The sequence below is a fragment of the Crocodylus siamensis genome, chromosome 4, assembly GCF_052110815.1.
Source record: "Crocodylus siamensis isolate JL-2025a chromosome 4, ASM5211081v1, whole genome shotgun sequence".
Lineage (NCBI taxonomy): Eukaryota > Metazoa > Chordata > Crocodylia > Crocodylidae > Crocodylus > Crocodylus siamensis.
This window is the reverse complement of record NC_143398.1, coordinates 218,584,384-218,606,641: the sequence shown is the minus strand read 5'-3', so window position 1 is coordinate 218,606,641 and position 22,258 is coordinate 218,584,384. Positions and strand designations below refer to the sequence as shown.

Here is a 22,258-nt window from a genome sequence, read left to right as displayed (position 1 = left end):
TCTGGCTTTCTTCTCCCCTCCCCACCCGCGAGGTGGTGCTGGCCGTAACGGGCTCTTGCCCTTCCTGTTCCGGGTCAGCGGGGGCGGGCGGTTCTATCCCCCTCCGTGGCTCGCGTTGGTAGGGGCCGGGCAGGGAAGTGGCGACTCCACCCCTTCTCCTCCCTCCCTTCTCCCCCGCCGCGCGCGTTTCGCGCCTTCTGTCCCGGCGCGGCCGCCATGTCGCTGTCGCTGGGCGGGCGCCGGCGGGGCCGGGTCGCGCCGTGGGGGGCGGTGCCGGCGGGGCCCGAAACGCCGTGGGCGGCCGGCGGGGCGGTGACGCGGAGCCTATACCCCGAGCTGCAGCAAGAGGAGGCGGGTGTGGGGGCGGATCGGGCCGGGGCGCCGCGCCCGGGCCACAAGCACAACGGGGCGCGGCGCTGGCCGGCGCGGGCCTGCTCCGTGCTCTGTTGTCTCGTGGCCGTCTGCGTTCTAGCGCTGTTGTTGGCCTTCGCCGGCCTCGTGCTGAGGGGTGAGCGCGGCCGCCGGGGAGGGGCGGGGCGGGGCGGGGCGGGGTGGGGTGGGAGGTGCCAGTGGCTCCGGTGCTGAGCGCTGCCTCTCTCCGCAGATTTGCAGGCCGAGCAGGAGAAGAGCGAGGAGGCCGCGGAGACCCGTCTGTTGGGTACGAGCTTTGCCCCGTGCCTCCTTGGAGTTGGGGCTTCTTTGTTGTCCTGCACTGCGGACAGGGTGAGGGCGGGGCTGGTACTGCTCCGGGCAGCCTTTAAAATGGGGGTCATGGGCTTGCCCTTGTTTGGCAGGAGGTAGAGTTGGAGATTCCCATTAGGAGCTTTCTGAATCCTGCTGAATCATAGGTGGATGGGTGAAAGCTAAGTAAAAGGAGTCAAATTACTTTAAATTTTTCTCAGGTAACACTTCAAAGCATGCAGCCAGCAGAGAAAAGCAATTTTCATAACCCTTGGAAGAAACCGGGGTTCTTGTAAGAACCTGGTGTTTGTTTTATCACTGTTTTCTTGGTTACCTGCTGACTCAGTCCCTTCTCAGTCTTCCCTCTGTTGAAGGTGGCTGAATTGTGGGTCCGATATTAAACATTGAACTTGGCATTTTGTTGTCCTGACTGGTTTCAGGTTTGGCATTTTCTCAGAATGCTGCAGTTCAGTATCATAACCAGTGTCTGGTTTTGCAGGAATTGAATTTCTGACTTGACTTGGTTGGTGACCAATAACAAATAATGGGTGAATAAGCTTAATATTTATCAGGGGTGTTGGTTATAGCTGTGTTGGTCTATAGCCACTGTGAACTTGTAAAGCTTATTTTCAGAAAGTCTTTACCAAGCCCTACTCAGCCTTTTGCTTGGTGTCCCTGCGTAAAAATGTGCTAGAGCTGAGAAGATAAGTGTATGGCAGTGCAGTGTAAAGATGAGCACAGTTAGCTGTGTTAGTCTGAAGTCAAATGGAAGGCAGGGTAGAAGCATGCCTTTTTAGACTAGAAGGGGGAGAGGAAGAGAGAAAAAGCTTGTAATAAGTGTGTGGGAGGGGGCGTAATCATTTAAATCATAAAGTGGGGCTATAGCGAAGCATAGCGTGAGCTGTTGTTATGAAGCTTTCATAGCAGTTGATGAAGTGAGCTACAGCTTATGAAAGCTAGTGCTGTGTAACTCAGATACCACTGATGTAGCTCTCACCTGTATTGTAGTTGAATATCATAGTTTCATAGTTGGTAGGGTTAGAAGGGACCTGAGCAGATCATCAAGTCCGACCCCCTGCCATGGCAGGAAAGAGTCACAAGGTGATTGTCTAGCCTTGTCTTAAAAGACCCCCAAGGTAGGAAGTACCACTTCACTTGGAAGTTGGTTCCAGATCCTAGCTGCCCTGACAGTGAAGTAGCACCTCCTGATGTCTAATCTGAATTTACTCTCTGCCAGCTTGTGACCATTATTTGTAGTCACTTGTGGTAGTGCTTGGGGGAATAGGGACTCCCCCAATTTCTACATCCATTTAAGTATTATTTTCTATCCTCCCTTAATTATACAAATCTAGACCACCACATGAAATAAATATACCCTTCCCACTCCCACTTGTGTTTAAATGAAGATCAACAAAAACACTTTGCAATGGAACTGGATTTTATTAAACAATTATTGAAGAACATCAAAATAAATTAAAAAAGCATATTTCTCACATTGCATTCACATCAGTTCAGTTTTACATACAAAGATAAAGATTACAGGGGGGCTCTTCAACTGACAGCATGCGAGTTGCCATGTAGCCCTCAAGGGGTTGGTTTCCCCAGCTGGACACAACTCCCCACCCATCATTCTTTTGCTTTCAGTGTTTGCGCAATTTGAAGACAAAATGCATCTCTTTACCTTATGCCTAGTATATATGACCTCCATGAGTGCTTATGCTCCCTAGCTGAGTTCTTGTTTGTAGTCGTGTTGGTCTAAGGACACAGGCAGGCAAGGTTCCTTGAGCAGATGTGATATTTTTTTCATTAGACCAACTGAGTAGTTGGAAAAAAGTTTTTTCTTAGCAAGATGTTGGGCACAGTCACCCTTCATCAAGAATAGGGGGTCTCCGCTGGTCTGAAACTCCAAGGAATCGGAGAGGCTGAATGAATAATCTACCTGTTATCAATGATGAAGATCTTTCTAGGATTGACCGATTTGTTTAACCCTATGAGTGTGTTAGTACAGGGGTTTTCCAACCTTTTTGCGTCAGTACCCCCGGCGGACAGTTGAGCAGGGGGTGGGGGGTTCCCTGCAGCTAACTGGTGAGTGTGAAAACTCCTGTGTTAATACAACTGGTAATGCTGCTGGCCTTAGAGGTATTAGCTTGCAAAACTAGAACATTTGAAAATACTCTACCCACTCAAGCTGCAGTGGTACAGTGTATTCGCTGACAACTATCACAAGCCATTAGTTTGTATTGTCAAAAATATGTTTATTAGTAAATCCCGAGTCATGTGGATTATGATCAGTAGCCTGTATGAGCAACTCTACCCAAAGTAATTGGTGCTCTGGGAATACTCAGGAAACATGCTTGCAAAAAGCTGTTTTAAAAAAAAAAAAGTTATCCCAGTGTCAAAAGGGACTATCCTGCAGTGTAGTGCTCTGTCATGGGAACAGTGAATAAGACTAAGTATGTAGGTGGTAACCATACAGCAGGGGTAGCCAGACTCTTTTGGCAGCTGTGCCACAAGTTAAGCCCTTACCCTTTCCTGGGTGTTGTTCTGATCCCTGTACCCGAGAGGTGTACCTGATACCAGATTGGGCTCTGAGGTGCCAGAATGAAGGCAGGGGGACTTGAGTCTTTAACTATGGCCAGGAGCAGGGTGTTGCTGCAAGAGGTGTCACCTCCAACAGTCAGGCTAACCCCTCCCTGGCTCTGCAACCTTCTCAGTTTTATATGACAAGTACAGCTCCAAAACCCTGATTGTGGTGGCAGTTGCTAGGGATGTTTGACACTTTTTGCAGCATTCCTGTCAAAAGTCATAATGCATTATAAAATCACAAATTACATCATTTTTTAAACATAATTACTTTTGGTATGTGCCCATTTTCTAAAAGGTATGATGTGTACAAGTATGATGTGTACAGGATGCACATTTTAAAAGTAGAATGAGTTTACAGATGAAATTGTATTTACATGAGAATACAAGTTGGAGAAATAAGCATTCAAGTTTAAAATCTACATAGCGCCTATAACGAGTTTTGACTTAATTACTAAATCAGTTAATATAACATTTGTCTAACTGATCAGGAAATTCAATTTCTGCAAAAAACCAAAAATCTACTTATGATTTCAGGTGATTCCAAATCTTAAAGTGATGACATCTAGGCTCTTCCCTATCAAGTTTCATCCTTGTGACCACAATTCAATGCCCTAGTGAAGCATGACTTTCAGACTTGATTTTAATTTCTTTGCCAGTATTTGTTCACTTGACATACCCAAATATAGGTATTGCTCTGTTGATACAAAACTACCTGGCTCACTTCCATTTGGGTGGTTTGCAGTGGACTGTGGAATTAGAGTCACTTGCTACAGCTTTTATTTCAAAGAATGCTGCTTCTCTACACAGCTAGGGTTCATTAGTGGTCCTCTGTAGCTGATTGGAAAAACAGTGCCCTTTGAAACAAAATTCCAGCATACAACTGGAGCACCTCAGTGGTTGTGCACAGCTGGACCCTTATCCTACAAAGTATCTGGGTTCTACTGTGCATGTTTGTAGTTTAAAAATAGGGGTGCACTGATAGATTTTTGGGGCCAGTACCGATAGCAGATTTTTAAGGAGGCTTATTGGCCGATACTGATCTGATTTCCAATATCCCCTCTACTCGCCCCCTGCATGAGTTGTTTGCGGTTCTGTCCTGCCCTGCCCCACTCCCTCCCTCACCTCCGCCTTGATCTGTCCCCTGCCCACATCCCTTCCCTCTCCGCTCCCCTTCTACCACAACAGACTTACCAACTGTGCACAGCTCTCCAAGCTGTCAGGCTGTGATCCTCACTGCCTACATGCTGTGCTGTGGCTGTGTGCATGCATGAGGCATTTATGGCCACATCAGGCCAATTTCTGATGCAGTCAATTTTCTTTATTCACCTCTAAAAATAATATCAACACAGAACTAGATATACCATTCTCTTTCAGGAATGTGGAACCATTATGTTATATTGTGAAGCGGAGTTCTTTGAATATCTGTTGTAATTTAGTGTTCTCATACTTATTTACATAAACTTTTCTTTTTATCCCTTGTTAAGGATTTTGGGGTCTGCTTGTTCTAGCCTTGACAGCAGGGCTCTCATGCTGCAGCTTTTCTTGGACAGTGACTTATTTTGATTCCTTTGAACCTGGAATGTTTCCCCCAACTCCACTTTCACCTGCACGGTTCAAGTAAGTTCTTACTAAACCATTACTGCAATGCCAGGATTAGGATTGGGTGGGCATTCTAGTTAACTGCAAGATGATCAGGAATGCTGCAAGCTTCATGCTCATGTGGTCGTAGGGTTTAATTAATATGGAGAAAATGCGAAACTGCATACAGAACTTTGCTATGTACATGTAGTCTGGTACTGGGTAAGTAGTTCACTTTCTGTGTTCATTCAGTCTTACTAGCTCTGTTGTTGAGGTTGCTCATTTTGGAGATGTCTGTAATGATAATAAATACTGAGGCTGAAAAATGGTCTGAGAGGGGAAATTCCTTCAAGTTTAATTTGAGTTGAATTCAAGTAATTGCTTTGGAAAGGAAAAACTCCATCGGATTTGTTGTTGGAAGAGCATTTTACAAACAGAGAGGAAATAGTAGGTATAAGGGATGCATCGATAAAGATTCTTTGGGCCAATACTGATGGCCAATTATCAACGAGCCATATCGGCCAATACCAGTCCGATTACCCATATGCAGCCCAGCAGCATGGAAAGCAGCATCCATCTGGTAAAACTGTTGGGAAGGGATGGGGTGGGAGCAGATTGCGGTCCCTGCGGTGAGGGAGGGAGTGGGGCAGGCATACAGCTGGGGTGGGATGGGGGGTGCAGGACATAGCCGTAGGCTCATCTGAGGGGGCAGCTCCTGCCGCTGCACACCCTGGATCTGTGCGTGGAGTGAGGGCGGGCTACCCGCTGCGTTCTCGGAGCTAGGTCGCGCCAGCCTCTTCCCAACAGCTGTGCTTGGGTCAGGTGGGGCAGGCAGCAGCGGTGCTTGAAGGGGGGCCTACAGAGGGCTATGGTGAATTTTTGGGGTGGCTCTAGTCCCCTCTACCCCTATAGTCCACCTCCAAGTGCCACTGCCTGCCTCACCCTGCCCAGTCCAAGCACAGCTGCTGGGATGAGGCTGGAGCAGCCCCGGCCCCAAGCCTGCAGTGGGCAGTCTGCCCTTGCGCCTTGCAGAGATCTGGGGGAAGGGGGGCACATGGCCCTTATGCCTCCCCCGGGGATTCCCAGTGATGGGAGCTTCCTTCTGGATGAGTCGTTGGCTCTGTCGTGTGCCCTGCCCCACCCTGGCTGGGCAGCGCCTGCCCCAGCCCCACTCCCTCACCATGGAGGCCTTGATCTGCCCCCACTCCACCCCACCACACCCCTTTCCCCAACAGACTTACCAGCTGGACACAGTTTTCCAAGCTGCCAAGCTTCATTTCTGGCTGTGTGCATTCCTGCTGTAGCTGCACTCGTGCACATGGCATTTATTAGTAACATTATCAGGTGCCTCGGCCAGAAAAAAACTATTGCTGTTAATGTCAATTTTCCTTTTATTGGTGCCGATACTATATGAACCGAAGTATCAGTGCACCTCTAGTAAGTATGTTGTAAAGCTGTATTATTCTCCTATTACATTACCCTAATAATGTGGAGATAAACATTTAAAAGCTAAGCCAAAAAAAAAGCCAGTTCAGCTTATGCTGCTGGGTGACTAAGTGAACCTTGCTAGACATAGTCATCTGTCAGAACTACTTCAGGCTGTAATCATTTCTGTTTCCTTCTCTATTGGTTAGCCATTTTAAATTGAATATAGTAGCTGTAATGCCAAACAATTATAACATTTTTTTTTCTTCTCAGTAAATTTGCCCTACATATTATACTTAACATTTTTCTTTTTGACGTTAAGTATTCACAAGGATTTTGTCTTTCTCAGTCTTTTGTAATAGAAAAAATTGCTGTGCTATTTTTCTGTAGTAAAAGAACAAGAGAAAACGAGCAGCTGCTTTATTCCAAGGGGTGCCCCAAGCCCTAAAAAGGCTGAGAACCATTGCCTTAGACTCAAGTCTCTTAAGTTGCCTCCCTGCCCTACCTTCTGGCTTTGGTAATCATAGGCAATATATTGGGATATGTTTTCATAATTCAAAGATGTCACATAAATCTGTATTATTGGGATGCTAGGTAGGAGTTTAATTTTTTCTAATAACCAGATATCCTTAAGTCAGACACCCTGGTCATAAAATGCTTGTTATGGTTTCTAAAATACTAACCAGCCTGTAAAACAATACATCAGGAAAATATTTTATAGATTGGTGTTAGATTGAAAGTACCCTTGCTTTTCCACTTTTTAAAAAACATTTATTTAATTGTGTTTGTATGAAATAAAAGGTGTAATATTCTGTTTTGGTGGGGGCAGAAGTTATATCTGCCTTTTAAATGTAGATTGGGATAAGGAATATTTTAACTGCTTGCTTGCATATTTATTAAGTAAGTAATTTTAATGTAGTAAAAGTATTACTAACGGAGTGTGGTTTAAGGTTTTTAGATTATACTCAGGAGTATATTTACAGTTAATTTATATAAGCATCATAGCTAATTTCAGGATAGCATGGGGTACTTTACATCCTCTTAGATAGTTACTGTTTAATGTGTTGTTTGGAGATGGCAGAAAAAGCTATGCACTTGGTAATCTGGCCAGCAGGGTGAGTGCTTGCACGCAAAATAGCTTTCCTACCTCAACCGTATGAAGTATGCATTCTGTGGAGCTGTCGGGTATGTTCACTTGGCATTCAGTAATCAAATTCAGAATGGGTAGTTGGAAACCCCACCTCCTATTTTTTAAACCTAATTTAGAGTTTCTTGATTCTGTTGCAATTTGTGATAAATAAATAAATTTTATTTATTTGGGATACAAAAGATATACCAGAAGATACTATAGATATATCTGTAGATATCTGTCTCTATAGATATATCTGTAGATATCTGTCTCTATAATATTTTGTATCTTCTGACAATATGTTATCAGCTATTGCTAGATCAGCTTAACTGTTAAAATAGTAGGTTCTGAAGTTCTGACTTTTTAAGTTTTCTCTGTATGCTATAAAGAAATGAATGAAAGCATGTATTATGCTTGTTGCAAAATATTTTTTGGTATCAGTGAAGAATTACTTAAGATTCATAGATTCATAGACTGTAAAGCTGAGAGACCTTAGAAGATCACTGGGTCCAGCCACCTGCACCAAGCAGGACACGATATGACACTTCATTTTACATTTTTTAAATGTTACATTTTACATTTTAGATTAGATTTGAGAACAAACTAGCGCTAACTCTTTCTTACAAAACAAAACCAAACAAAAAAACCCAACTTGTTTAATAGTCCGTCTTTGAACATTTGAAATAGTATGAAAAACTGTATTGGAGCTATGCCATAATTAGAGGGCAGGGCTCATTCTCTAACTCCAGTCTTATTTCTGGGGAGAAAGAATCCTCATCTTTTCCCTGTACTGTGTTTTTTTTTTTTTTTTAACCTGGAATTTCATTGTGTGTGTATTTTGATTTTCATAGTTGGTAGGGTCGGAAGGGACCTGAGCAGATCATTAAGTTCAACCCCCTGCCATGGCAGGAAAGTACTGGGGTCAAATGACCCCAGCAAGGTGTTCATCCAGCCTCCTCTTAAAGACCCCCCAGGGTAGGAGCCGGCACCACTTCTCTTGGAAGTTGGTCCCAGATCCTAGCCACCCTGACAGTGAAGTAGCACCTCCTGATATGTAGCCTAAATCTACCCTCTGCCAGCTTGTTATTTCTTGTCACTTCTGGTAGTGGTCAGGGGAACAGGGACTCCCCCAATGCCTGGTGGTCCCCCCTCACTAGTTTGAAAACGGCCACTAGATCCCCCCCCCCCCAGCCTTCTTTTGTGGACGCTGAACAGGTTCAGGTCCCTTAACCTCTCCTTGTAGGGCCTGCCCTGCTGACTAGTGATCATGCAGGTGGCCCTCCTCTGGACCCTCTCCATGTTGTTCACATCTCCCCTTGAAATGCGGCACCCAGAACTGGATACGGTACTCCAGCTGCAGCCTGACCAGTGTTGCATAGAAGGGGAGGATCACCTCCTTGGAACTGCTTGAGATGCATCTGTGGATGCAAGACAAGGTATAGTTAGCTCTACTGACCGCTTCCCCACACTGTCGGCCCATGTTCATTTTGGCATTGATAATGACTCCAAGATCCTTTTCTGCCTCTGCACTGACAAGAAGGGAGTTCCCCAGCCTGTAGGTATGGTGCTGGTTCTTCCTCCCCAGGTGCAGTACCTTGCACTTGTCAGTGTTGAAACCCATCCTGTTCTTATCCACCCACCCCTGTAACCTGTCTAGGTCTGATTGCAGCCTATTCTTCCTTTCTAGCATGCCCACTTCCCCCCACATCTTGGTGTCATCTGCGAATTTGAACAGGGTGCTTTTTACACCCTCATCTAAGTTGCTGATTAAGATGTTGAACAGTGCAGACCTGAGGACTAAGCCCCACAGAACCCCACTGCCCACATCCCTCCAGATCAAAAATGACCTGTCCACCACCACTCTCTGGGTGCGGCCTTCCAGCCAACTAGTGACCCATTTGACTGTGTAGGTGTCAATGCCACAGTCCCTTAGCGTTTTAATGAGAATGGGGTGAGAGACTGTGTCAAAGGCCTTCCTAAAGTCCAAAAAGACTACATCCGCTGCTACCCCTGCGTCTAAGGATTTTGTGACCTGGTCATAGAAGGCCACCAGGTTGGTCTGATGCCTCTAATTGCCTCTAATGAACCTGTATTGGTTGCCCCTAAGCATAAGCTCTCCTGCTGGCCCCTCGCGGACATGCACCAGGATAACTCTCAAAAAGCCTCAAGACCGAGGTAAGACTGACTGGCCTATAGTTTCCTGGGTCCTCCTTCCTCCCTTTTTTGAAAATGGGAACCACATTGGCCCTTTTCCAGGCCTCTGGCAGCACGCCAGAGCATCATGAGTGGTTGTAAAGCTGTGCCAGGGGTCCCACAATGACCTCTGCCAATTCCTTCAGCAGTCTGGGGTGGAGATAATCAGGACCTGATGATTTAAATACGTCCAGTCCCTCCAGAAGTTCCCTGACTAGGTCTTCACTGACCCTAGCCCTGGATGTGCCTCCCCTGGGTCCTACGGGGGGTCCCGGTAGGGTGGGGTGGGGAGTGACTGGGTCCCTGCTCAGAAAAATGGAGGCAAAGAAATTGTTAAATCGGTTAGCTTTGCTGTCTGGTGCGCAGACCAGATTTCCTAGTGTGTCCTGCAGAGGCCCCACGTTACCCGGTACTTTCTTTTTTAGCCCCTATGTCTCTGTCTTTAAGTGCCTAACTGAGATTCATAGAGTCCTGTTTTCACAGGTCCAGAGCATCCATTGCTCAGAATGAAATGGGTTGAATCTATGGGCACTTGTTATCTTTGGAAAAAACAGAATCAAGGTGTCACAGGTTGGCTGCTAACATATGAGCTGGTTGAAATTAGCAGAGGCTTTTGCTTCTTGGAGCTAGTTGTTCTGTAGTTAATACTATCATTATGAGGAATTGTAGCTGCTAGCATAAAAGCATTGGGATAAGAATAGCATGAAATATATTGAATTAAAAAGCTGAGAGGAAATTCAATACAAAAAGCATGGCAAAATGGAAAAAAAATAAAACAAGCCTTTTTCCCCTTAGAATTGGGTAGTCCACTTATTTCTTTTGCACAGTCTTTAATTTCTTGGATTTATGACTAACCTATAAAAAATAAATTAAATTTTACCATCTCCATTTTGTGATCATTGTAATACTAATTTAACAATACATTTTGATGTTGCAAGGAAATAGTGGGTCAATGTTCTAGAAAAATCCCTTCAGTCAAAAGACCAGTATTTAAAAAGCAAAGAACTAATGCATGCTTTAATAGTACTTAAAAGCTCAATTATTAGAGCTTTGAAGTCTAGAAGTAAGAAGTAAAAGTAGAAAGAAAAATATTTTAAAGTTATTTTACCTTTTTCCACTTCTATTTTCCATACATCATACACAAGAGCTTTGAGGCTGGGCTGAAATATGATTTAAGACATCAGTGAAACTAAAGATGAAAGCATACGAACAGAATGACCAGAGCAAAGCTCTTAAAACTGTCAAGATGCTGGAGCCACATGTTTTATTGAGAATGTTAGTAGTGGTCAGAAGAGATATTTTGATGATCTTTTTATGTCTGGGGAAATTTTTGACTGAGAAGAACAAGTTGATCAGGATTTCTTAAACATTTTTAGAAAAGCATAGGTTATAATCCAGATAATATTAAACCAAAGTTGATGAAATTGTTTCAAAAACTAAAGAATAAATTAAGAAATAACTGCAGAAGCTCAGATTGATTGTCATCTAAACAGTCTGTCTCTCTCTCCGGGAGGAAGTCATTTCTTGATAACTTGCTTGTACACCATTTCTGTAAGATTATATGACTAGGGACCTACTGAATTTGGGGCGGCTACCCACCAATTTCACAAGCAGAGCCTGGTAGCCACCACGCCTCCCCTTCACCTAATTAGTTGAAGGGTCCAGTGGCCCCATCCCTCACCACCGATTGGCTGCAAGGGCTGCCTGTCATGTGGCCCTGCCTCTTGTTGTTAATTGGTGGGAAGGGGTGGGATGCCATGACAGGTAGCCAATCAGCAGCGAGGGGTGAGGTGCTCTGGGAAGCCCGTATTTTATTTTTAGTAAGTCTCTGTTTTCCCCCCATGGATTTCATGGGCATTTCCCACTTGCATGGGTAATCCTGGATTTCGTGAAATCTACAAAATTGCTATTTTGGCATATATATGACGTATAAACAGTATGTATATATTATAGTGGGAGCAGGAAGTTCCAACTGAAAATGAGCCAGGGAAGAAAACCTCTAAAAGACTTCAGGCAGCATGGGGAATCCGAGTGGAAACCTAACAGGAGCTAGCGGTCTTCCCCCTATACCTGTAGGAGCAGCATTGGCTGCGGTGGCAGCAGGAAAGTGGTAGGGGCGGCGGCAGCCGTGATTCGTCAGTTCCTGCTTGTTCCACTTAGGCCAGTATAACGAAGTCCAGTACTGGGAAGGAAGCCAGCAGTGCAGGAGGCGTGGAGCCACAACCCCATGCTGCATGGCATTGGGGATGTGACACCAGATGGCAGCTTTGCGAAAGAGGAAAGGAGCCTCGCCCTAGGTGCTCACTGGAGCCTGGAACACGGGTAAGCAGTAAAGAAGGTGAAGCCTAGGAGGCACCCTGGGGTGGGGCGGGGAGAGGAGCACTTGACCCTTGTTGCACAATGCCCACAACATGTAGAGGAGAAAAGAATTAGCTTTATTCTGGGACACATGAGTAAGGTCTATAGACTTACCTTTCTTGGAGGGGTGAACCCTAATTGTTAGTAGTGATATTGCTGGGTGGATACACTGAACTTGGCAACTGGGACCCACACTGAGGTGAGGTTGGATTAAGTTTTTAAAGTTTATTTAAAGGACCAGAAGGACTGGGTTGGTCATTAGTTTATGGTCACACTGTGAGCTAGAGCATAATTTGATTTGAAGTCTTTGATTTTGGCTTTCCATCAAGTAGAGTCACAGATCGGAGTTGTCGGCACTGCTGTTTGTGGGAGCTCACCTGGAGTTGCACCTCAGGACTTAGTTGTCTGCAAGGGCTGGAGGATAAAGCCCTGAAGGGTATCACTGCTACAGTGAACCAGTTGGCATGTGAAAAGAGTATAAGGGGAGGTGGAGCCCCAAACATTGTCCTCATGCAGAGTCTGGACCTTGGAGTTACAGTGGACAATAAGATGGATATAAGTCGGCAGTGTGCCCTTGTTGTCAAGAAGGCTAACGGCATACTGGGCTGCATTAGTAGGTGCATTGCCAGCTGATTGAGGGAAGTAAATATTCCCCTCTATTCTGCACTGATGAGGCCATATCTGGAGTACTGTGTTCAGTTTGCCCCCCCTCCCCACAAGTGGGAGACAGTCCAGTGGAGGGCAGTGAAAATGGTGAGGGGGCTGGGGCACATGGCTTTTGAGGAGAGGCTGAGGGAACTGAGTTTACGTAGTCTGCAGAAGAAAAGATTGAGAGGTGATTTGATAAAAGCCTTGAACTACCTGAAAGGTGGTTCCAAAGAGGATGGAGCTAGACTGTTATGAGTGTTTGTAGATGACAGAACAAGGAACAATGGTCTCATGTTGCAGCAAGGGAGGCTTAGGTTGGATATTAGGAAAAACTTTCTCACTAAGATGATAGTGAAGCACTGAAACAGGTTACCTAGAGAGGTGGTAGAATCTTCATCCTTGGAGGCTTTTAGGGCATGGCTTAACACCCTAGCTGGGATGATCTAGTTGGGCCTGGTCCTGCTTCGAGTATGGGGATTGAACAAGATGACCTCCTGAGGTCTCCAACCCTAATTTTCTATGATTCTGTGTCTGCTTTTGTAAATATTTGTCCTTCCTTTGAATTGGGATGGCACTGGTTTATATTCATGCAGCAGATTTTGGAAGACTGGAGTTTTCCTAAAGGTAACTTGTTCATGTTTCCTGCTTTGACCTTCTGATACTGAAGCATTTTAGCAAATATAAAATACTTAGAAAAAAGATTTCAAACATAATCTTTGGGCTGTAATTTTATCTGAGCCTGAAAACTGGAAGCATTTGAAGTTAAAAGGAAGATGAGATGAAGGCTGGAGAATTGATGGAGTTGACAGAAATAAGTGAGAGAAATTTACTTTTGAGTTTTGTGTCTTAGAATGTAAAAGCTTAAAGAAGGGTGGGTTAGGTATTTTATCCTCCTTGTCTAGATAGGGGTTGCGGGGGGGGGAGCCATGCTTAATATGGTTTTCAGATTTCCCTTTCAAATTCATAGTGGTTGTTCTTGTAAGTGTAGTAATGGGAAAGTTATTGATCAAATTATTGGTAAATTTTTAATGTTTACCAGCTTCAGGCTTCTAAATAGCATGGGAAGTGGGACTTATATGCCTAAATCACTGAGAGGCACACATTCTGTGTGGTACCTTTTATTTGACAAATTGTATCATGGGGATAGACACAGGCTGTAAATCACTAAGGCCTTCTTTGAAAAAAATGTATCCTACCATTTGTCTGTAAATAGCATAATGTAAAATTGCCAGTTTAAAGAGATTGTAAACTCATTTTGTCCTGCAAATGAAGAAAGAGAAAAAATCAGCAATAACTTCAGTACAGGTGACTAGTGAGAAATGGATACCTGCAGCCACTATTAGATCATACAAGGGAAAATATGGTCCTGCATAATGATTTTTATGACTGAAAAGAGTTTCGTGTTACAGCTGTTGGTGATGCGTTCTGCAGCCTCCTGAACTAGCTTTCTGTTTAAATTGCAAGTTGCTTATAAAATGGAATAGTAAGTAAATAAAAAGCTTATTTTTAAGTAATCAGTTTGAGATGATAAACACTTCTCAATTATTCAAGTAAGTTTTGGTTTCTAAAAAGACTTTTAATATCTCCATTAGATTTTGAATTAAATATCTATGACTTCTACCTTCAGTTATGTATGTCTTTTAATAGGAATAGCAGGAAATTTTGAGTTTGTATTACCCAGGGCTTTTATTCATATTTTCCTATTTTAATCAAGCGCACACACCAGATTGGCAATCCATATGGTGTGACATGGGAAATTAAATCAGTTTGACAGTGCCAAGTGTTATCTGTACACCTGCTTGAGTCTGGCACTGTTCTGCAATAATAATGCATTGCTTTCTACACAGTAGAAATGGCATAGCATCAGACTCAACTTGCTAAAGCATGTTTGCCATACATGCGTACATACGTTGACTCTCTGTTGACTTAGCGGCACTGCTTTTATGGTTTGTGCTTCACTTCATTCATTTTTGGAACTGTACAAGTTGTAATGCTTCTAAATGTAAACCAGATGTGTATATATATTTTTTCTCCCCTGGCTTAAGTGTGAAAATGTTTTGTAATTGCTTGCTATTTTAATTGCCTGAGGAAGCAAGCACTGTCCCAATTACATTTAATAGGCAAGGTTTGGAGTACTCTGAGTTGCTTACATTTATGTGGCTCAAGGTGTCATTTGCCATTTACAGTCTTAATAATGATTTAGCTCTTCACATCCTGTTGTACTTCAGTCACCATATGGGCAATGTGAAGAGTAGAGCACCAACCACAGGATTGACACATTGTTTTATGCTGTTCCTGGTAGAGAAGTAATGTGAGGATCTAAGCATTGAACATCTTTCTCAGATAAGTAGCTCTTCAGTGCCTAGTCATCCTCTTCCAGAGGGGGGAGAGGCAGCCTAATACATTACCTTGACTATCTGAAAACTTGAGGGAGGTGAGAATGCAACTGTTACACCTTTCCCAAATCACTTGTCTCAGTATACTTTGAATCCTTTCCATTTGTCTCTACGACATGAAAATTAGTTAAAGGCAGAGAGGGAACTATGCAAAAGCAGCAGCAGTTGGGCCTGCTGCTTTTGAATACGGGCTTTCTTATTCCATCTGTTTCAGGCTGCATATTTTATGGTGGCTCACTTCAGTTGTGGGCCAGTTAAGTCACTGCAAGGAAGTTCCTTGTACCAGTACCACCAAGCTATCGAGTATTCGCACTTCAGTGTTTTAATATCATTGGCACTTAGCATGGTGGGTCAAAGACTGTGGTGCCATGCAGCAGATAGGGTTTCTTCCTCCCCCCGAGTGCATCTCTCTCTCTCTCTCTCTCTCTCTCTCTCACACACACAAGTCATTTTTTTCCAACTTGTCTTTCAGTATGACCTCCCCATTCTTACTGACCTCCCTTCTGAGCGACCACTCACTGATGCATAGGGCTACAAAACTTTATTAGGACCTAAGCAGACTTAAGGGACTGTCTGGAAAAGCTGTCCTTTTTCCCATTTGGACCAAGTTTCTATAAAAGGGGAGGTCTGCTAGGATTTATTTCACTGGACCCATGTAAGATTCAGCTTTGTGGTATGTGACTAGAATGTATCTAAAATATGAGGCATTTCAATAGCCAGTGGAGACAACACGGAGCGTCTGCTAACTTCTGTTTTCTTTGTCATTCATGGTGAGTTGTTTTCTACCCTGAGTAATTCCAGGGTGCATCTGCTATTCATTGAGTCTCTCTCAGAATGTGTGCGTGAAGATGAGTTATGCTTGGAAGACTTATTTTATTCTAACAGTTGGAACCTTTTATAGTGGGATAACCATCGAGTCTCCCATTCATTTGCACTGAAGTTCGGTAGCATTTTTCCTCTCTGACTTACAGTGGCACTACTTTTATAGTGTGTGCTTTGCTTGATTCACTTTTGAAACTGTAAAAGTTGTAATGCTTCTAAATGTAAAACAGATACTACCGAACCATATTTTATATTTGATTTTTGGCAAAGTTTCTTGTTCTACAGGTTAGGGTAGTATTAGTGATATTGTAGCTGCAGTGGTCCAGGAATTGTGTGAGAGGCAAGGATTTATTTAGGTTGATATCTTTCTTGGTCCAGCTTAATGGTTGGAATAACATTATATAAGTTTTTGAATGCAAGACGGTCTTCAACAGGTGACCTGATGTAGCAACTGGGTCATCAGGTCACCTAATAAAGAATGTCTTGCTTGTCTAACTTTTATTCCAACCGTGCCATTTGTTCAATAAAAGATATCGCCCCAAATAGATCCTTCCTTTGATAGGTTAGAGAATGTTTAGTAAGGATTTCTTTCTAATTACTGACTGAAATCTAATTATTTAACCCTTTAATTCACCTATTCCACTGGATACTGCAGCTATTTCAGTTTTTTTCTAAATTAAATGGATTTACTCTTTCACTAATGTTTGAGGAATTTCTGACCTTTTCCCAAGGAGAAGGAAATTAACGTGACCTTTCTTACTGATTCATCAGCTTTGGGCAAGAATCTGATGTCTTCTCTGAATTCAATATTAAATTGTTCACCATGCATTAGTCTTTAGGTGTTTCAAACATGCAGTGTTTGGAAGCTCCATATCCATAAAGTGAATTAAAGCCATGCAAATTTTGTGTAATAAAATAAATATGTTTGCCTTAAAAACTAAAATTGAAGTGCTTTTGTAGCTTTTTTGTAGCAGTCTGGGTGCAAGTGAAAGATAAAATGACTCCAATAACCTTAAAGAAAACCTAGAGGGCTCAGTTGGGCAGGGGTTGCAGTTTAAAAGTGGTACATTAAGGCAGCCACTTAGGTGTTCTGTGTCCTTGCTGCTGAATCTGCCACTTACTGTGGCTTTTGGTGGAATCCAGTAAGCAGAGGGGATCAGAGCAGTAGGGGCTCAGTGACCAAGCTCTAGGATTGGCAGTTAATGGCAGTAGCTGTGTCATAAGTACACAGTCTACCACTCTAAAAAGTTGTCAACCCCTGCCATGACATAAGTTATAAATTTATATTTTCTAGTTGTCATTTCAGGTTATTTAAGGGAGCATTGATAAAATATATTTTTATTTTTTAAATTTCTGAAATTCTTGAACAGCTTAAATCTGTACTTTCCTAAATAATTCCTTTGTTCAGGTGGTTATTTCCTCTTATCAGTATGAATAGGACAACTTTCTTTTTTTTAAAGTAAATTTGATGCATGGTACTCGGTTGACAGGCTTGTTTACTTGTTCATAGTCAGGGTATGACACGCAGGATACCACTCCAAACTGCCCTGATGGTATGCTTCTACACTGAAATGTATCCTTTCAGTTAGTAAAGATGTGAAAGTAGGTCAGTCTGTTCAGTCTTTTTCACAAATCAGGGTGGTTACTGTGGTAGCTTGCAGAAACCCTCAGGAATTGGATAGAGACCATCATCCCACTTGGAACATTTAATATTTAATCAGGCAGGTGGTAGGGGGTAGGTAGGGTTGCACCTTAGGGCTCCTCCCCATGTGCAGGTAAAGGTGCAGTTGGATCTAATGGAGGGGTGGGCAATTATTTGGGCCCACAGGCCACATAGGGGGTGTCCAGATGAGCCTGCATGTGTCTCTTTCAGCATCTCAAACCCCTTTGAGATGCTGCAAGAGGCATGTGCAGGAATAAAAAAATGTTCTCCCACTGCAGATTTGCAGCAGGGGAACAAAATTAGACCCCTGGATATCCAGGGGTCAAACAAAAACCTGAGGGGGGAACAAACCAGGTCAGGGCATGGTCCTGACTGCAAAATAAATAGTTCTGTAACAAACCGCATGCTGCCACTGTTGGAAATGGTGAGGATGAAATTAATAACACTATTTTTGGTTTTGTCAAAAACCTGACTAGTAGCTATCTTCTCTTTAATTGAACTTTATTTGGGATTTATTTGAGACTGAGGCCAACACCAGTGTTCATGAATCCTTAACCTGCTGATGCTTCTAGAAATCCTAGAAAGATTTCACATTTCCATATACTTCTAGTTGTCCTTGTTTTCCTCCTCCTAACGGGCAGGGAACTGAAAAATGACTGCTTTTAAAAACTTCATTCCCGTTCAATCCTTTATAATTTGGATAGTGGGGACAAAAACCCTGTTTGTGAAGCTTTGTGAATGTGGCCAGCAATTCATTAATTCAGTTAAATGTAATCCAACTTTTTACTGTCCCAGTTGCAACAAGGCCAACAAATTAAGGTCAAGGTTGTTTGAAGTCACCACTGTCTTGAATCATAAATCTAGGTGCCTCTTAATAATTATAAGCAATTCTTGCTTTTAGAACAAGGCATTAAAATTCCTTAGTAAAACTTCTTGGAGGTGTTTTTTTGCATGTAGCATATGGTTTTTTTGTTTTGTTTTGGGGTTTTTTTCCCCACTCATCTGTATTAATTGACTTCTGCTTTTCTCTCTAGGCGGCTGACGGGGCATTCTTTTCACATTGGTTATAGCATGGCAATCCTGAATGGCATCATGGCAGCTCTTACTGTGGTGTGGTGCCTAATTTGAATCCATCACTGATTCAGACTTTAAACACATTCTTTAGGATGCACATGGATCTACTTCAAATCCTCTAAGTTGTGTTTCAGTAGCGCTGTGGAACGACCTTTCAGTTGTTGAATAGAAATGCCTCACAGTATTGTCCAGAGAGAAATCTTTAGGCATAAAAGGATACCCTGGTCAGTCACAGTAGAAAGGTGGAAAACTGCCCAATGCTTACAGACAAAATGTAAATATTAAGATAGCTTCACAAATTGAAAAAATATTTTAAATCCCTATGATGACACTTTTTATACTTTAGAATAATGTTTCTTTAATGTACTAACATGAATGTACTACACGAAACATAGTAACAATATATAGGACATGCATAGTGTCCTATTTTAAAGTGCACAGTGTTAATTATAAAACCTGTTAATGTTCTTTTTGCTGTCTGTATGGCACAGGCAGTGAAAGCCAGGCTGACCTTTGACATTTCTGTCTGCTTTTCCAATATTACCACAGTACTGTTTAGGTTCTAGCATTGCAGGGAAATTGTTACTTGAACATTTTATTGCATTTAAAAACATTAAAATATATTAGACTTTATAAACTACTTTATCTTTTTCTATATATTTACATATATATAAATGACCCTAAATCTTTATATAAACTATGTGATAGTGTGGTTAGCTGGGAAGAATGTAATGTGCTGCAATTGCAGTGTATGCAAAGATTAAAAAATTATCTTACGAATGTATGGAAACTTTCCATTTTGTGCCAATAAATTTGACAGAATATTGCTTTAGCTCTTTATACATTATATAAAATTTTGATATTTCTGACATCTACAATAGGATGCTCATATTTTAAATGAAATAATTATTTTTATGACTCATGCTTATTTGTAATATATGTAAAAGCAAGATTTTTTACAGTAATTTTTCTGTTCTTTTAAAAGGATCAGGAGCCTAGCAGTTGTTGCACTGTTAGAATGTCATCTGTCTGTACATACTTAACATGACATATGGTTGTTTTTGTTGAATGAATATTGGTTATATCCTGTTCTTAAAATACTAAGAACGAGATTGAAATCTCATTTGAAAGTGAATTTGTATAGTTTGAAAATTAACGTTCTGCAGCATGTACAGATCTGCAGTTCAGCTTGATCGAATCTAAGCAAATACTTTTACAGCTGACTACACTCTAAAAACAAAATACCAGAGCAACATATTTATGTATAAAGGTGTGCCTGTTATATAAAAAGAGTATTTATAGAATTGTTCTTTTGTATAAACCTACATATGTACATACGGGTTTGATTTTTGTTTTGTTTTTACAGCTTTGGGTCCAAGCATTTGCTGATAATAAATTCTTTAAAATTTGTATTGGTGTTCTTATTTTATAGTGCTGATAATGTTTGCAAGTAGCTTTTCATGTATACTGACAAACTAAACTACTAAGAATTCTCACTCTTTGCACACCTCTGTGATGAGATATTTGTTTTTGAATTACTCAGGTCTGTAGTGATTTTCAAAAATGATACATTTGGAATCAAATTCTGCTCTGTGCTATCTACAGCACCCTATTGCACCTGCAGTGAGTAGGGTTTCATGGGTACAATGGAGTAAAGAATTTGATGGGGTTTTTTCCCCTCAGTGGATTGAATTTTAAAGCGGATTAGTTCAATTTCATATTTCTATTTCTATGGATAGTCTAATTCAGAATTAAAGTTGGTTTAATGAGTTTAATTTACTTTAGACGTGAATTAAGCTAAACTGTATTAAGGTGTCTTTTAATTTTCATTTTGCTCTTGGTAATCTTCTATAGCAATATTGAAGTGAGGTCTAATTTCCATGGAGAGACTCATCCATTTCTACACATAAAAAGACCAGAAGATATATCCAAGATAAAAGGATGCGTAGTCTCTCAGATACAATAACAGCTCAGCTAATAAATAATTGCCTAGAAATAATATGGATGGGAAGCAGCTGATGGATTTTTCTTTATTCCCTCAAGAAGGGTGTCACGCATGGTCTGCAAGCCAGATCTGCTCTTTGGACCCATTCTATCTAGCTCATTGGTAGTCTGTGCCCTGGCCCTGGCCCTGCAATGTTGTATGCACGTGCACTGCAGACTGGCTAGAGCTCTACTCAGTAACACATAGCTGGGGTCATTTGGGTGGCAGCACAGAACTCTGGCTGCTTGGCAGTGCTAAGTCCATATGATAGCAAGGACACCAGAGGTGTGTAGTGCAGAGCCCTGGCCAAGCAGCTGTACTGATCTGGGGGTATGCAGATGCCCACAGTATATGTCAGTGCCACTACAGGCCCCTGCCCCTGCTCTAGCTCTGCACTGCTGCCCGAATGTGACGGCAGCCACATTCTCACAGCTCCATGCCTCTGCATAACTAAAGCTCTGTGCTGCAACATGCACTCAGTCCAATAGGCCCCAGTGTAGCTCCATGCAGCTGCATGTCCCTGGATCCATACTATTGCCTGAACACAGTCCCACAGATTTTGTCCAGGAAGAGCCCCTGCTGTCCAGATCTGACCTGATGTCTGGTGTGAGTTTTGACACTTTAGAAATCTTCAGTCTCTATAGCATTGTGATGAGACTGCTTCTGTAATTAAGATGGGGACATTGCCTAACACAATATTATTTTTAAAACTACATACAAGACCTTTGTCATCCCGTTTGTAGTCTGTGACCTACGTATCAAAGTAACTGATATGGCTTTAGCATCCATTTTCAGAACAATGCGTATCAAAATTCTATATGCTTCTGTCCTTTTTTTAGTAGCTGTAACCAGAACTTACTTTTATTTGAAGTAATAGATTCACAGATTTATGAGGGGAGAAAAAATCTTTAGCTAATTTCTTTTAACCAGTGACGTGGAGAGCTTAGTGGAAATTAACAGGCTCTCCCCTACAGACACCTTAACTACAGCCTTCCATTTCCTCCTGTCTTGCACAATCTCTTACCTTATAGCATCTTTGTCTATCCCTTTCAGATCAGTTTTTATGCTGTTTTCTAGGTCTGTGCGAATAGGGAAGTATTTGATTCAGATTTGACTGATTCAAAGGACTGTGATTCAATTTGGAGATTTGGATCACTGTCCCGAGCTGATCTGGCTGAATCAGCTTCAGAAGATTTGGCCATAGACTATGGGGAGTCACTGAAATATAACTTAGTAATTTATTGGCTGATTTAGATAAAAATTGCAGAGATGGTAGCCCCTTCTGAGGGCATGAAGCTGGGCACATTTCAAGGAGAGGGTTACAGGGGTTTCTGGGAAATGGCACCTCAGACTGCTGAAAGCTGAACTTGTGTCATGTATGTGTTAAGGCAGATTTGAAAACAGTAGGGATGGTAGCCCATTTTGAGGGCATAAGGCCTGCCAACTTTCAAGGAGAATAGGTGTAGAGGTTTCACTGCCAGGGAAAACACTGCTTTTTAAAAAAAAATGTGGGGGTGGAAAACCCAACAAGAACAAATATAAATGAAAAGAAATGGATTGGATAGGGATAGATAGAGGAATTCAAGTTAGTAAGCTATATACAATCCTTTCCAAGAACAGAAAGTAGCAGGAGACTTACAAGGTAGGAGGCCAAGCCAGTCCAGTACTTTTCAGATGCTGTTGCTCAGGCAGAAACAGCTCACAAAAGGCACAGAAAACCT

At 42.3% G+C, this 22,258-nt stretch overlaps 1 protein-coding gene across 1 annotated transcript; it reads left to right on the top strand.

The window, feature by feature from the left end:
* The first annotated feature begins 72 nt into the window (after positions 1–72).
* ARL6IP6 (ARF like GTPase 6 interacting protein 6) lies at positions 73–19,963 on the top strand. The gene is made up of 4 exons (XM_090045710.1): positions 73–508; positions 605–658; positions 4,752–4,884; positions 18,514–19,963. Exons 1-4 carry the CDS (start codon positions 217–219, stop codon positions 18,605–18,607), a joined length of 573 nt encoding a protein of 190 aa, XP_089901836.1. The 5' UTR covers positions 73–216; the 3' UTR covers positions 18,608–19,963.
* The last annotated feature ends 2,295 nt before the right edge of the window (positions 19,964–22,258 follow it).

Coding starts and splice junctions, on each gene's coding strand:
- ARL6IP6 (XM_090045710.1), top strand. CDS start 217: ATGTCGCTGTCGCTGGGCGGGCGCCGGCGGGGCCGGGTCGCGCCGTGG. Junction 659..4,751: donor CGCGGAGACCCGTCTGTTGG/GTACGAGCTTTG, acceptor TCCCTTGTTAAG/GATTTTGGGGTCTGCTTGTT. Junction 4,885..18,513: donor CTTTCACCTGCACGGTTCAA/GTAAGTTCTTAC, acceptor TTTTCTCTCTAG/GCGGCTGACGGGGCATTCTT.